Genomic DNA, 18,052 nt, shown 5'->3' with positions numbered 1-18,052 from the left:
TATTCGATTTTTATATCCATAGACATGAAAATGTAAATACAAAGTTCTTTATAAGTAGTTTGTATTGAAACTAAAAAAAACTAAAATATATATTATAATCACAGGTAATTACAGGTATTCGATGTTCAAACTTACACGAAGTTACATAGCTTAATGATTAATAACGATGTGAATTATTTTGTTAAAACTTATTATTCAAAAATTTTACTTAAAATATGATTATGAATTTTAATAAACGCAATGGCATTTTTAAAATATATAGATTAACCTTGAGTTATTACCTATTAATATCATGAATATGAACCTATTCAAACTTTTTCCCGATTAGGTGGTGTCGATTCAAAAAATAATAACGATAATATATATTATTTGCCTACCTAATTGATATTATAATAATTGAATATTAATATCATAAATACAATTTTTCGGTAAAAATTAATTAAACCTAATTCAATAAAATAAATTACTATTAATAGTTACAAAAACATAAGATATATAGTAATATAGGCTAACAGACCGCCTCTGATCAAAATCATTTTTCGTACATAATGACACATCATTGAATTAAAATTTAACACAATCATTATAATATGTACAGCGACCACCTAACATACAGCAGAGCGAGCGGTTTCCATTTGCACATATTTTTTCATGTTCATCTTTTAAATCAATATTATTTAAAATCTAAAAATGAAAGTATTAATTGTAAAAGTAGGTATACGTGTATGCACATATTATTGTATTAATGCATACATGCATATGTTCTTCTATTAATTGTTATCAAAATCATATTATAAAATAATATACTCAACTTCACTAATTAATCATAATTCATCCCTATAATTAGATGATAAACAAATATTTTGTATTAATAATAAATTATAATTTAAAAGAATATTAAATGCACGCAAATATTGAATCTAGAGGATAAGTACCAAGTATGGAATAGTGAATAGTTCCCTAATATGGAATACAGCAGTGAACAACTTATCAATATTATTCAGCAGGTAGCAAGGTCATCAATTATTCGAACAATAGTTATTTTGGACCTATAACGTACCAACTTATATTAAATCTAATACACCATTTATAGTAATCAGTAATGTAGTTTTGTATATAATATATTCACGAATTCACGTTTTCGATTTTAAATGTACGAATATTATTTTATATGTCCTTAAAAATTATAAAAAAATGTAATGTGTCCCGTAAATTGGTTTTTAAATTTATGTTACGTATTTTTAAACGATAAAGGTACTTTTATCGTCTCTAAAAAAAATAATATTTAAAAATTCATGATATTACATGGAGATGAAATAATAAGCATATTCCATTTGGCTATACAATATTACAGAAACACAATGACAATATGATATATTATAGAAAAATGTATTTATAAGCAAATGCAATCTCATAGATAAATACTAAAATGTCTATCTCTCTGTAATCAATAAAGCACCTAATTATTTATTGAATTTTTAATATTAATTCATTATTGAAAGTGTTATAAATTATAATACATTTTATTCGAAAATTATTTATAAGGAGCACATAATATATATTTTGTTTTCGGTAATGTCAGCAGTAGAACGATTTTTGTATTCGTTTGAACTGTTAAACGTGTTTATCACGGGGTAGAATCCACCGTGCAGAAAATGCAAAGCTGAATAAGTAAATTATTGTTCTTAATTGCCAATTATTTTCTTTTAGAAGTTTACGGTATAACCGCCAACACGTCGTTGTCTTCGTTATCGTCGTCACCGTTCCGTAAACGGCAGAATGGCCTAGTAAACTTTACAAAATACTAAAATTCATAGCAAGTTTTTTTTTTGTATAGATACTTATTTACATTTAAAAATGAAGCAATTTGTACACCAAAACACGAACCAACAACGAACAAGAAAAAATAATTCGTAAAATAAATCGTTTAACACTTGAAACACAAATGTTTTTATTTAGAAGTTTCAAAAAAAGATAGTTTCATCCATCAAATGCGCATTATTGATTCGTGTATTCTCTTTCTATACGATTACATATAAGCACTGAGACATAATCAATATGCTTTATTATTCTGAATAGGATTTAAGGACATATTATTATTTCACGTTTCGTGTATTTTTGGTTTTTGATCTATCAATAATATATATATATATATATATATATCTGTATATGTATATTACATATGTTGTAGTTGGTTTAGTTTGCATAACATATTATATTTGTTACACATCAAAGTTACGCATATAGGACAAGATCAATAGTTTTTTTTGGCGTTATATGGACTTTAAAATAACTATATATATTATATTATATCTTCAGTTTTTCACGTCCGACAATAGTATTAACTATTAATAATAATCATATAATATATTCCTCAAACTGACGATAGGAATTGATGTATTTCGAGTCTATATACAATTTAAGATAATAATGATCACCCAAACATTTTTTATAGTTTCCTAGTTGACATTATCCAGTCTCGTATGTCATTCGCCTCTAATTTGCAATAGAATCGCGACATGCTATGCCTATGCAACTGTATATAATTTTTATTCCTTTAAATTTAGTGACTCGTAAGATACTTATTACAGATGTTTTGTTGATTATATTTTAATTCATTATTAATATATATTATATATCAAAAAGTTCGTTTTTTTGTATTTTTAGCTAATTTTACTGATTATGTATAAATAATAGGTATTTATGTATATAGTCATATAGGAAAATACCCAAGTACAGTTATACTACTGTTATACTGCTGGCATTATATTATATTAGTTAATTTATTTCTTATTAGTTAGTTGTCGAAAAAATAATATACTTAACCCTGAAAGTTTAAAATTAAAATTCTCGTGTACAGCATGATTTAACCTAAAATTAATAAATTAGTATCAATTTCACTTTAAACGCTTGGTATGTATAAATATGATTCTAACTGTTGAAGTATTATTTTTCAAACTAAAAAAAAATAAGTTGATTAGAAAACTAATTAACTAATTAAGTTAAACACTATAAAAAAAAATGAATACTATTTTAACTAGGTAATGACCATTACCCTCATTTTATAATATTAAATACAACATATTTTTATATAATAATACTTCCCGTAACGCGTCACCACTCACCACGTAGTTCTTCCATTGACATTTGTGTGAAAATATGTTCCATTCATCGCTACCTGGTGCAGAAAAGCAAGGCAGTAGGCTATAGACAGACCGGCAGTGTTAATGTACCGGTAGTATATATGCAATAATAGGCACCCGCTGCTACAAAGTGTAAATAATGAAAAATCGTTATCTGCCTTTTTATAACTAAATATAAATATAATATAATAATATTGTGCGTTTTTCTTGAAAGTTGAAGCATGTTTACCAGAAATTAAACTTTTTCTCAGGTCCGTGCTCTAAAATCCAGTGATATTTATATTCGTATTTTATTTGCATAATATAATATTAAATTATATATATTATACCCAGTGTAATGTATAAGTATAATAATATATTATAATGATATGTGTTTTCAACTTCAAAGAGAGTTAACGCGTTGGGTCTGCGCTTCACTGCCATTACTGTAGCGTGGCGTGCGCACTTACCTGTTCAGTCTCACTCATTGATGTTTGCAGCTTGAATTATTCTACAACAGTGTCGTACGGTACCCACACAGGTTTTCATTCATTACAATAAGTACTGACCACATTGCATATTAGTGTACAGCGTGTGTCCTGCAAAGGGAAAGTTATAAAAGTATAATCACTATAATAGCCAATAGGTATATGTATATACGTGTAATATATTATATATGCTTTATAACATTTATGTATAAAATGATCTAAATCAACTTTTTATGACGTGAGGCAAAGAGTCAGTGGCGAAACTACGATTTTTTTTTTGGGGGGGGGACTCAATAATTATTGTATACGGTTCAAATTATCATTTTTTTTTTTATATTATGAAATTGGATAAGAATACCTACATTTTTTAATCGATTTAAATATTGTCTAGTTTTGATTCCACTTTAAAATAATATAATGATCAAACGAAAAATCAACTATTAAAAATTTGACCTTCGCCTTATATAACCAACCAGTGTTTTTGTCAGACTTCATAATTATTGTATATTATATACTAATACACCTAGTAAATAATTATTTATTTTTAGACTTATTGATTTAAAAAAAACATTTCACATACAAATTTAAAGTTTAAAATAGAAGTAACTTATAAAGTATAACATAATATATTAGCATAAAAATAAAAAATAAAGTAAGACATTATATATTATAGTCATTGCATATAGGTTAATTACAAACTATATATTTATGTGTGAGTAATATGTACATAGATAATAATATAATAGTTATAATACCAATAATAATTATTACTCATATTAAAATCGTGAAATAAATTTTAAAAATCAATTTTCCTACATTCATTAATTTTAATTTTTAATGTTAAATAGATCCTATAACTATCCTATATAGCATCAAAATTTGCTCATATATTCGTGAATCATTGAATTAAAAAAGGTAAAATGTGCACAGACTGTAAATATCCTAAATTTGTAATCAAAAACTTAAATTAAATCGTTATTTCTATTAGTAAGTAATTTTAATTTATTTATTTACTATTTATTCGTATAGAAATAAAAAATAAAATAATAGTATTAATTTCTTTTAGTTCCTATTGTGTGACACTATATCATGGCTATAATTGTATGTCGATATTATTATTTATCAATCTTGTGTTTTATGTCTACAGACCTGCAATAAAGACATAATTAAACATGTCTTAAAATTTATTTGTGCAGGTATCTATTATGATATCCTTTACCAAATAAAAAAATGAGGATCATTCCATAAAAATATTTACTATCACTTTTAACTTTAAACACATGGCAAGTATCTATGTATTATTGTATTATATAATATTTACACCATAGTCTGCAATCATTCGTTCAATTAGAAATGTTGGACATTTTAACGACTGATTTATATTATTATTATGTATATATAGGTAGTGTGTTTTTACTGTTTTTAGTGATATTTAATTATTTAAAAGGAATATGCTATTTTATAATAGCATACACGATACACGTATATAATTCAAATAAGTATTATTTTAACACAGATCACTCATAATTTTTAAATACATGTCTCACTCTCAAGTCTCAAGGATGTGTTCGAGAGGGAGATATACTGGCATTGATTAAATATTTGATCAATGAGTGGTAAGATATATTACCTATACAATATTATCTGTAATTAGAAAATATATCAATTTATTAAAATACATTTAATAGATTCTATAGGTATTGCGCATTTGCGCTAAATGTGTTAGTCATAAGCATATAGCATTTTAAAGTTTTATAACAAAATATTAATATATTTAGCCGAATTAGCAATCGCATCGAATAATTATTTTGGATAGGAAGACTAGGTATATAAAGATTATAAATTCCCTCTCCCATTCCCAGAAATATAACCTTTTATAGTTGCACCTAAAGTAAGAGCATTAAAATGTGTATAGACTTACATAATTTATTGTAATTACTAATTACTAAGATAAAAAAAAATAAGCTACGGTATAGACTATAGATAGTCTTGCCATTTTATAAACAAAGACGAACAACCAAGACACAATATCAATATATCACGACTACATATTTCCACAACTCCAGTAGCAGTTTTGACAAAGCTTTAAGGTCCTCTCGCCCTGATCGAGGCTATTGCTTTCCGTCAAAATCACCACCGAATAGCATTCTAGCTATTGTAATATAAACATTAGGTTATAGTTATATATCGTTTTAATTTTAACATTAAATGCTTATGTTTTATTTAGCTGATTTAAATTAATAAAATAAAATGAACTCATAATTTTATAGAATAGATTAAAATAATTTAAAAAATTTAACTTAAAAAAATGATACAAAAAGTCCACTCAAATTTTCTTTAAAACGAATAACCATTAATAAATTATCATAATTGATAAATTTTACAATATTAAGACACCCGCAATCCGCATACGAAGTCTCTGTTTTACAAACCTACAAAATAGCTGTAGTTATATTATTATTTTTAATTTTGAGTAATTTGAAAGATTTATTAAACTTATTTTGAAAATAAAAATATCGTAAAAACTGACCAGAGCTAACAGCTGATGTTCTTACCTTTAACTTTTAAGTTTGATAGTAAGTTTAAAAAAAAAAACAAATTTCATTTGTAAATAGAACAAAATTTCACAGGATAGAATAAAAATCAAACGGGATTTTAATCGGTAACAAACACTTTCATGCAATCCATTTGAAATTGTTAAGACCCCGATTTCGCCATAAAAAAAAATAAAAAGTTTAAAAAGAGAATTCATAAGGAGTAGGATTGGGTTATTATAATGTATGAAGTTAATTTGCACCGGCTAGACTAATATATTGTTAAATTCAAAGTTGCTTGTATATTTGTTAAAATATGTATGTTTTTTTACAAAGCTATTAATACAAATACAATAATACCTATTAAATATTATTTTAGATTTGAAAAACAATTTCACGATAGCCTCCGCTGGCTCCACTCCTTGTCTAAACGTCACACGCGAGCATTTAGATCCACGACTGGGAGCATAAACATGTATTGATGTTTATGTATAGTCATGTCGACATTGGCATTCGTATATTATTATACATATTTATTTATACGCGCGTAAATATTGATGTAATATATTATATATATTATAATGACGCGTTTATGGTTTCAAAGTCGACCTTGTTCCGACGACATCAGCAAACACGCGCGTTGATGCGATGTGTGTGTGTATAAAATTATAATAATATAATATATAATATAAATTATATTATTAATACATAGTGCGTGTGCACGGGCGTGTGTAACGAGTAACGACCGACCGCCGTTGCGATCGAGAGAGGTATGCCTCAACAGACCTACCTAACCTACCTACCTTTACGAACGAGAACAACACGTGAAAGCCAATTAAATACGTATTTAGACGGTAAACCCGACGTTGAATAATAACTAGATATTATATTATCCGCGAGCGGACTAATTAAGTGGGTATACGTATGTAATATCACGTAGAAAAGGTAAATTTCGTGTCTTATAAAAATAATAATAATACCCATCACAGCTGATGCATGCAATAGTATACATAGGTACAGCGGGCTGCGGGCTACCTGTGTATTATAATATACGTATAGTTTCCGAGAGAGCATTTTGCTACGTTCGAAACGATATTGCAGTATTGCACATTTGCACAATAATCGCACATTCGCGTACTTGCCACACAGCATGCGTTTGTCAAAGTTGGCAGTATAATCTATATTATATTATATTGATATAATATATGCGTGTACGTTACTTATACAAACTTTACGGAGTTTACTGTACAACAGGCGATCAATATTGGCGCACGTACACTATCTTTATGGTCATTTTTTGTGATTTAAAAAAAAAACAAATTATTTTACAGTTTTAAACTTTGAGCAAACCATGAATACTTGCCGAAAAAAATTCCAATTAGGCGTTTCTAAAATTTATTTTATTGGCTTTTCACGTTTTTTAATGACAACCCGAGAGGCTGAGAATATTTTTTATGCCTCATTGGTCCTCTTTTTTTTTTAAGAAACTATTCGTTCATTATTCGTTATATTATATTATGTTTAGAAATTTCTCCTAAAAGAAATGCTCTTATAGTTTGTCGTTTTTCAAAACTAAAAAATCACCACATCTGCGATATAATTGAACGGTGTAAAAGTGGATTTTTCCGTCATACGCTTGTGCCCAATACATAATAATGTCTGTTAAAAATTTAAATATTGTAGATAAATGTTTTCTAGTGCGATATGCAGTGCAAGTGCTGCATAAGACACGACCGCACAGCTGACCATTTAACTTCTATAACGGAACATTGTGTGTACTGCTATAATTATACCTATAATAGGCAAACGCGCGTAGGTTTAAATTTTAATAAATCCGCGATCAATATTGTAATAGGTATAATAACAATAATAATATTAAAAATTACCTCCGACGTTGAACGTATTAATAGATGATTATTATTATCATCATCATTATATATTTTAATAATAATAATATTTATATTATTAATTATTATATTAATATTGAACACATCCATACCTACGCGATTATGGCGTAAATGCAGTACGCGCCGAGACGTGCGCCGCCGTGTGATAACTGATAACCGTCGTTGGCGCCACGGTGGGGGTGATGCGACGGCCGTGACGTCATCGCGGGGTCGCCGATATCACTATAATACTACCCGAGACCGTGTCCTCCGCCCACCCCCCCTCACGTCGCACCGTGACCGGCCGTATCATGTGCCCGTGCTGGTCGTAGTGTCGTGTATTTGTTGTATTATAGTCGCCGCCGCCGCCGTCGTTGCTCGTCATGTTCTCGACCGTTCGTCAGCTTTGCCGCCTCCGTAGCAGCGGCAGCCTCGGCCGCCTGTGAACAGTGACCGAACTCGCGCGCGCACCCACTCGTTCACCCGATCACACACTCTCACACACACACACATACACCCGCGTGTCAGACATGAGTACATGACTTAGGCGGTCACCGGTGTGTACGCTCGTGCCCGACAAGTGACCGGTCGTCGCCGGGTCCGGTGGTCCGTCGTTGTGGGGTGACACTAACGCGAGCAGGTGGCATCTCGAGCCCCAGCCTCGCAGCATCCTCCGCCGCCGCCATGGCCGTCGAGATTTCGGTTACTTTGTCCCGACCGGAAATGCCTTCGGGACTGGGATTTTCTTTGCTCGGTATCGCCGACTGCCCGCCGGTCATCTACGACATCATCGAGAACACGCCAGCTGCCGAATGCGCTCAGGTATTGCAGTGCTCAATCCTCGCCATCGATACCTACCCGATTAGTCTGCGAAACCGAATCCCGTTTCCCGGACGTTTGTCCGTCTAGCAGCTCAACGGCTGCCAGGTGTAGGCACTCGTTTACCGTCCAGTGCACCCGATAGAGCCCATTTCGTTTTTGTTATTTGTTAAATTTCACTGCTCTGCGATAAGTGTTTGACATATTCTGCTCTGTGCGTTTCTTCTCCAACTATTCACTTTAATATCATGATGAATCGCTGACCTACCTATGGATGACCAAAGAGGTCCAACTAACTGCCTATTGGTTACTGTCTTAACAAAAACATTACCTTTTCAAGTTAATGTTTACATAGATATTATCCACGCATTACGCATAACCCATTTAGAGAAAACTCACATATTTTTACTCTTTTTAGAATTTGTGCCTACCTACACACATTTCTAAATCTGGAAAGTGATATGGCCCTGAATTGTTATTGATTATTAAGTGAAATATCCTACATTCATGCTAACTGTATGCACTTAACAACACAAACAATTATGATTTAATGTGATTCAATGTTTAGCATCTTTTTAAAAATGTCCTTGTAATTAAATTAATTGATGGATTGAAATATTTGAAATGACAATGTCAAAATACACAAAAACAGTATACCATATAAACTTGTGTTCAAAATATATGTATATTAGACATTTGTATAAGCTAATAATTTAATAATATACTTATCTAATTTCAACGCTTGTTTTGTTTTTTTATTATACAATCTGTACTCGCCTGTAAAACTGAATGTGAAATGATTATTTTCATGTTAATTTCTGTAAGATTTAAATAGCAGATAAACAGTTACATTTATAACATACCCAATTAATAATTTAAACATTTTTTATAAAAATCAAGTATATTTGATAATTGCTAATTCAAATTTTTAAGAAGAAAAATTCGATACAGAATAGTTTTGTACCAACTCTTATCAAAGCCTGAGTCCAATACACTTCAATACTTTAAAAATCTTGATTACTTTCACTTATTATAAATTTTATATTAAAGTTTAGTATATATTAATATTTTTCTAGATTGAAGTTGGTGATGTTATCATAAAGATAAATAATGAAGATGTGCAAACATGTACAATAAAAGAAGGTAAAATTATTGTTTGAAAATTTCAATATTTAATACTCAGCAATGTGTTTGATCCTATTATTAAATTATTATAAGTGAAAAAAACTTTAAATACATCTAAAGAAAATATTTATGCTTAAATTAATTTTTTTCTTCAAGGGTTAGGTACTATTATATTAGGTCTATATTATTTTTTCAATCATAATATTTTTAACATTAATTTATATTCTTTTGTTGTAGTATTGAAATGCTTGAGATTAGCACAAAACCCCATTATTTTGAAACTAGTCAGAGGTTAGTATATATTTACACTATTCAAGTTATTGTTAAATTAATAAATTAACGACTTTTTAGATCCTGCTATTAAAAATAAAGTACATGATAAACTGGCTGAAGATGGAAACTCTCCTCAATTATTACTACGTGATATAGATTCCCCACCACCTCCACCACAACATCATCCACCACCATTAGAAATGGTTACTAGAACAAATACAAATAAAATTGAAGCCCCTAAATATGAAGCATTTATGATGACTGGTGAGAGAGTTATCAAAATGTCTAAAAATAGTCAGGTAAGATATTTTTTGTTTTTATTTTTTTGTCCACTTTAATTTAGTATGTATCATTATTATTTTTAGGTCTCTTTATTACCAAAGAGGGATCGAAAAGTTGATTGTTTGGTAAAAAATGGTGGCCCAAAAAAATTCCAAAAAGTAAATTCAAATTCTGTTCCTAGTAGTCCTGTCGAAAATGATCGACCAAACATAGCAAAACCTAATTCTGGAAATACATCACCAGTTTCCCCTCCTCCTACAAATATGTCCAACTATAAACGTGGCTCTCGTTCTGAAGATCCTTTACGTTCAAATTCTGAGTACCCAATGTCTTCTACTACGAGTATTGATACTGAAGACGAAGATATTACATCTTCTTGTAACACCTTATTAAATACTAATATAAAACCACTTGAAATGGAAGACAAAAGAGTGTTGTGGACATATAATGCTGGTCATGTTCCTGATGAAACATCAGCTTCTTGCAATTCCCTCCAAAAAGTTCTATCACCTACGTCACCAACATCCATATCCTCATCAATAATGTCATCACCTTCTGACCGGCGACGACCAGCCAAGGGATCATTCCGTGGCAACAGTCATCCAACTAGCAGTCATTCAAATATATCAAGTCCTGACTTCCAAGACACTGCAGATTCAGATTTCTTGATTAACTCACGTGAATTAGAGGTGTCAGATCCTAGTGACAGTGATTCAACTATTGTAGCAAGCGAACCAAAGATAAGAAAGCGATCTACAGAAGGACAGTACACATATTATGATAATCATACAGACCATCGAATTGTCATACAGGTAAAAGGTCCAGAAAAAACAAATTTAGTTAAAGACAATGAAAATAATAACAGATATTACAATGACAAAGAAAATATTAGTAACAATGAACATCAAGATTTTAAAGTATGTAGAATTTTATATTTACAATTATTTAGTTTTTTTTTTAAATTTATATTTTAATTTAGGACGAAGAAGAAGTTCAACATTTATTAGCATTAATGGAAGGTGCAGCTCAGTTGGCTAATTCTGTTACCAATAATGATGAGCACTGGACACAAAACGAAGATTTTGATTCTGATAGCTTACATAGTTTTCATTATTCGCCTAAAGCTGTGGATATGCCCTCGGCAGTAAGACTTGCCAAACGCTTATTTTATTTAGAAGGATTCAAAAAAAGTGATGTATCTCGACATTTAAGTAAAAAGTATAAAAATATATATATATTTTTTTAAATAAGTAGTAATAATAATAAACAAATGATTTCAGTAACGAATTCAGTAGAGCAGTTGCTGAAGAATATTTGAAGTATTTTGATTTTAAAGGAAATTCGTTAGATTTGGCATTAAGGCATTTTTTGAAACAATTCAGTTTGACCGGAGAAACCCAAGAAAGAGAAAGAGTGTTAGTCCATTTTTCCAAACGGTTTTTGGACTGCAATCCTCAATGTTTCAACTCTCAAGGTAATATTAAAATTGTAATACCTATTATTGTTTAAATACATTTATAGTTTTCATTTTTTAAGAAATATCTTTTTTACATTTTGTTTTTATTTTAGTAAATAGTTATGTTTTCAATTTATTTTTCTTGCATATCATTTTATTTTAATTAAATTTTTTACCTTTGCTCTCTAATCCTTAATTAAAACAAAATGAATAGTTATGTACATTGTACACATATGAATGCGTGTAGGTAGATTTAGACAATCCTTTGCATATGATGTAATACAAACAGCCTGTTTTTTTTATTATCATTATGTAGGCATGTCAACAGTTTCATTTATTCAGTTGCAACCTTGATATCTTATAGAAAATTGTTTAAAAGTTTTTAGTTTGCATTTTTTTTTTTTATATATATATATTTGCATAATTATTAATTTTATATGTCAATATTTTTAAACTAAAAATAAGAGACAATTTTTAATCAAATAAAATATTCTTTTAAATTATTTTATTTTTAGATGCTGTTCATACATTAACTTGCGCCATTATGCTATTAAATACAGATTTACATGGCCAAATGATTGGACGTAAAATGACATGTAATGAATTTATCGAAAACCTAGCTGGTTTAAATGATAATGAACATTTTCCACGTGACGTTCTTAAATCATTGTACATGGCTATTAAGTCTAATCCTCTTGAGTGGGCAAGGTGAGATAAAGATTTTATTATAGAAAATTCAAAATTATAAATTTATAACATATTTTAGTGATGATGATTTGGATGAAAATCAACTAAAAAACGCAATTGCTAGTCAGCCAATTGATGGTCTTGGAAATAAAATTCCTGGCCAAATAGGCAAAAGTGGGGGAAGTTATGATGAAAATGTCATGACTCAAGCTTTAGAGTATAAAAAAGGATATGTGATGAGAAAATGTTGCATGGAAGCCAATGGAAAGAAAAGTAAGAAAATAACAATAATAATAATTTCATATTTATTAATGATAATATTGTGCCCTTACAATTTTATAGCTGCAAGAGGAAAACGTAGTTGGAAAATGTACTATTGCACATTACGTGATCTAATTCTTTATTTACATAAAGATGATTCTGGATTTAGAAAATCTCAAATTAGTGATAGTATTCATAATGCAATACATATACATCATGGCCTAGCTACTAAAGCTACAGACTATACAAAAAAACAACATGTGTTTAGACTTGTTACTGCTGATCAAGCAGAATATTTATTTCAAACTAGGTAATCATTTTAATTAAGCTCTCATTTACAATTTTTAATTTCTATTTATTTACTTTTGTTTATTTCTATTATTAGTGATTCTAAGGAATTGGATTCATGGATAAATACAATTAATTTTGTATGTGCCAGTTTTTCTGCACCACGATTGCCAAGTGCTGTTGGAAATCAGAAAAAATTCCAAAGGCCATTATTACCATCAGCTCCAACAAAATTAAATTTGGTTTGATTATTTACAATATTTCATTTTTACAGATATAAAATTTTTTATTTATTTTTTAAAGCGGGAACAACTTCGTGAACATGAAGATACTTTGCGACAACTAGAAGTAGAACTTGACATACATAAAAAGAAACCGCCAGAACGTGGGACTAAAAACATCACATTACAATTTTATAAAGAAAAGGAATCACATTTATTAGAAGAAGTAAGTTTTATTAGTTAATAATATTTATTCATTTGGTAGAGTGTACAAAATAAAAAAATCTACCCAAGAAAACTGAAATTATTGGCTTCCTCTTACAATACAAATCATTTTCACTATTTTTTCATAATAACTTAAGTTACTTATACATTATAAAGAAAAATAGGTGTTGAAAATAAAAAATATATATATAATTAACCATTATGTTTAATTTATATCATTTAGTAACCAACCCAGACCATATCAGTATTTTGAAATAAATTGCCTCATTATAAATCAAGTTATAAATATAGGGTAAAAATTGCAATATATAATATTTAGTGTTTAAGAAATAAGAACTATGCATAATTTTGAGTAATTATTATAAGCGGCCGTTGAGTGATTTATAATAGATCTAACTTAAATAATAAAATTATAAAAAGTAAGATTAAAAGCAGAATATTTTTTATACCAGAAAGGCAGAAAAAAATGCTGTTTGTTTTTCATAACAATACTGGTAAATGTAAATAATTATTAACTCTTCAAAAAATAGTATAAACATATGATTATAATTTAATTAATTAAATGTAATCATAAAAACTAATAGATAAATATTTATCCTTTTCACATACTTTGCATCTAATTTATCATGAAAAAAAAAATAACTTTTGTATTCAAGAAGTGATGCCACATGTTTAAACTATCCCATGTTTTTATCTTAAATGTACGTATTATGCTTTTATTAACTATTTATTTTTTTTTTTCAGTTTAAGCGTTATAAAACATATGTCTACTTGTTGAGATCTAAAATGATTCAACACCCAGAGTATGACTCAAGTACTGCGTTAATGGAGACTGATGATGAAACAGAAGTGGTATCTGTTAATGAACAAAACAGTTCATTACCTACTTCAAACAGGTATAGTTACAATGCAGCTATTTATTCTACAATGGCAACACATTATTAATGTATACAATTTAAAAAATCTTATGAGTATTCTCAATTCTGTGATTATTTATTTTAATAACTTTTGGTTTTGGATAGAGTTGCCAGGTGCAGGGATACAATATTTTATTTTAGAAAATTGCAGGGATCAATTTACATTAGGCTCTGTATATGCAAGTTTGGTACATAATTTCTGATATTGCATAACACTTATATTATTAACAAATATGACCTTTGCAATGATTGAAATAATGTTGAGTTCAAACTAATTAGCTTTTGCTTTATTTATTTTCTAATCAAATGCTTGAGTTTTAGAAACGCAATGACATAACAAAAAAAAAAACAAACTAATTTTAAATACTTGAAACAAAAATTAATTATTAATTATTATTTTAATTGATGAGTAAACAAATAAATATTATTTGCACTACGTAATAAACTTTATATTAAAACAATTATTATCTGATTTAGATAGTAATAAATCAATTTTGTCATTTTTTTTGAAAAATATTTTAAATCAATAAAAACAATAATCAGTCTATTTTATACTCTAATTGATGAATATTGAATAGATTTATTGTGCTATTAAAGAATTTGTATTTGTTGAACATGTACTATGATTTATTTATAAATACATATTAAAGATGTATAATACCTAAATAAATATTTCCAATACATTTTAGAATTTTACAAAGCTAAATTTGACCATAAAATAAATTAAATCTATTTAAACATTTTTGTTCCAATAATAAACTCTTTTTTTCAGCTAAATGAAAATGTTTGCAATTTAAACTTCATGAATGTTAAGTAGTGCTTTTTCAAAATCTTGTGTACTTAAAATAGCAATAACCTATAATGACTAATAATTTCATAAGAAAAAATTGTCTTTGATTTTGTCAGAAATGACTTATACAAAATATTAATCGAACACTTTCAATTTTATTAAAATATGTTATGATATGAATTTATAGCATGTATCATTTATTTTTTGTTTGCAATTCTGCTAATAAACTTATACATTTTTTAAACATTGTAGGTATAATTTAACAATTCTTAGATTACGAGTATTACTTACAAAATTTAATCACAAAAAAATAAAATTTATAGATAACTGCTTTGATTGATATAAAATATCACACTTTACCACACTACACTGTACTGATTGATAATCACAAGAAATTTGCACAGAAATTTCTGTTTTGACTCATGCAACACATTAACATTTTGCGCGAGAATTATATTATTATAACTATTATTATTTCTATTTCATCATGAGAATGTTTTGTGTTTATGCATGGTAAAGGAGTATCGATGCTTGAAGCTGCAAAATATGCCACTGGACTTCCAAGACATTGTCACCTGGCTGTGTAGTTAATCTTATTTTGTTTTTTTTTTTATATTATTATTTTTTTAACACTTGATAATGTTATTGATCCCTAATCAAAAGTATGCAAATAAATTCTGAACAATTTATATTTATATAAATATATTTATCTCTATGTAAACATTATTTTGACATCTCTATTTTGTGTATAACTATTCTAAAATTATGTTTGCATAATAAAAATAATGATTTTTATATTATTTATTAATTGGTTAGACTAATATAATACCATTTATAAATTTGAAAAAGTAAATTTTGACAAAAAATATTTCACATTTTATAAATATTTAATATTATTTTTGTTCCATCTAATGTAATTCATTAAATTACTCTTTAACAAATTACTCATCTTTAAATACTTAAACATTATAATTAAACAAAACATATTATTTTTTACTTATTGAAAAATTTAGTTTATATTTTAATACCTAATGAAGTAAATAGACTTATAAATATATGTATGTAAAAAATACATACACTTCCATCATAGAAGTCGTAAATGGTGAAGATTTTGATTTCTTCTTTCCAAGTTTAGGCTTTATTTGTATAATATTCTATAATGTGCCAAATTATTTTTTGATCTACAAACCAATTATTTAATTTTGACTTATTAAACTACCATTATTATAAATATCTTGCCTATTACTTCTACATACAATATAATTATCTAATTTATAATGTATTATCTACATAATTTTTAAAAAAAAACTTGTATCCTGACAAATAGTCTTGTAAAATGTTATTTATTTAATTGTAAATTTGTTTTGAAATAATGTAAGTTTTTTTATTGTTCATAAGGAATTATTGATCTTTTATTGTTATATATATATATATATGTGATTGTACACATTGTAATATATTATTTTGTAATTCAGTTCACTTCCTTGTCAATAACAAAATCATCACTACTTATTATTATCAATATTATGATATACCAAATAAAACTTTTCTTTGTTATTAAAGTTATGTGTTAAACAAACATGTTAACATTGTTATACGGTGTTACTAAACACTTATTGTTAGATTTTTTGTGTGTTTGTGTGTGTGTGAACATAATTAAGCTGTTATATAATTACTGTACACCGATCACAAATTATTTTTTAATTTAACAAAACTATCATTGATAAAAAAAAATGTACATAAAATCAAAACCAAAATTAAGTTTTTAACTATATTACTAAAAAGTTTGAATCTCTGTATGTTTTGAAATGTATTCAGTATTAATAGATACAACTCTTTTAAATTTACTATATATATTTAAATAATTGAATGTGCAATAATTAAAAAAAAATTTTATTTTGTTTGCTTTGAACAAATTCTGTAGATTTTATTTTATGATTAAATTATTTATTCCACGAGTTGTGTTCATATTGAAGCAAATTGACTTAAACATGGCTTTGTAAACTATTTTATTTTATTTTGGAATTTTAAAAGTATCTAGTCCATTTTTTTTTTTTTTTTAATAAAATATTTATGATAACAAAATAAAACACATTTATTATTTATGATATATTATTAACTATGCTATCGAATAAGAGCAAACTATATATTATTTATTACTAATTAGATCTTATTAATATTAATATATAAATAAAATAATATGAAATGTATATCATATGAATAACTAAGTATTCCATTTGTAAAATGTTTGATTGATAAAGTTGTATCAACAATAAATAAAGGAATTACCAACTTATTTTGTTTAATTTATTGTCCCTTATTCATATGTATTATTTATTGAATTTTTATCTTTTATCCAATATTAATGAACAATTATACTACAGACTGTCTATGTGTGATTTTTATAATAGATTATTTAAAATTGTATTTGTAAAAACTAAAAATACATTGAATTGACCAAGCAATGCTTTAAGCTTTTAAATTCATGTATAAAAATGGTGTTAAATATAATAATATATAAAGATAAATATTATGACTTGTAATGATGCCAACTTATGGTGATATACCTCGAGTGTTTGGGTATTTCTATTTATTTAACCAAATCCAGTTTAGATCCATTGGCTCATAACACAAGTTCCTCTATTAGGCAACTCTTGTCTTTCAAACTTTAACCCACT

The 18,052-nt window shown here is 27.4% G+C and overlaps 1 protein-coding gene across 2 annotated transcripts; it reads left to right on the top strand.

Annotated features, from left to right (window-relative positions):
- Positions 1-8,308: 8,308 nt before the first annotated feature.
- Positions 8,309-17,670, top strand: LOC132930205 (PH and SEC7 domain-containing protein). 2 transcript variants are annotated; one of them, XM_060995944.1, is made up of 14 exons: positions 8,309-8,852; positions 9,926-9,992; positions 10,212-10,265; positions 10,326-10,546; positions 10,613-11,446; positions 11,509-11,747; positions 11,810-12,003; positions 12,501-12,693; positions 12,752-12,945; positions 13,015-13,243; positions 13,319-13,463; positions 13,525-13,668; positions 14,412-14,563; positions 14,690-17,670. In XM_060995944.1, exons 1-14 carry the CDS (start codon positions 8,715-8,717, stop codon positions 14,778-14,780), a joined length of 2,895 nt encoding a protein of 964 aa, XP_060851927.1. In that variant the 5' UTR covers positions 8,309-8,714; the 3' UTR covers positions 14,781-17,670. The 2 variants fall into 2 exon arrangements, with proteins under 2 accessions (XP_060851927.1, XP_060851936.1); XM_060995953.1 differs by having other exon boundaries at positions 8,311-8,852; positions 15,894-17,670.
- The last annotated feature ends 382 nt before the right edge of the window (positions 17,671-18,052 follow it).

This window comes from Rhopalosiphum padi, chromosome 1 (genome assembly GCF_020882245.1).
Source record: "Rhopalosiphum padi isolate XX-2018 chromosome 1, ASM2088224v1, whole genome shotgun sequence".
NCBI classification, from domain to species: Eukaryota; Metazoa; Arthropoda; class Insecta; order Hemiptera; family Aphididae; genus Rhopalosiphum; species Rhopalosiphum padi.
This window is presented reverse-complemented; position numbering and strand designations above follow the sequence as displayed.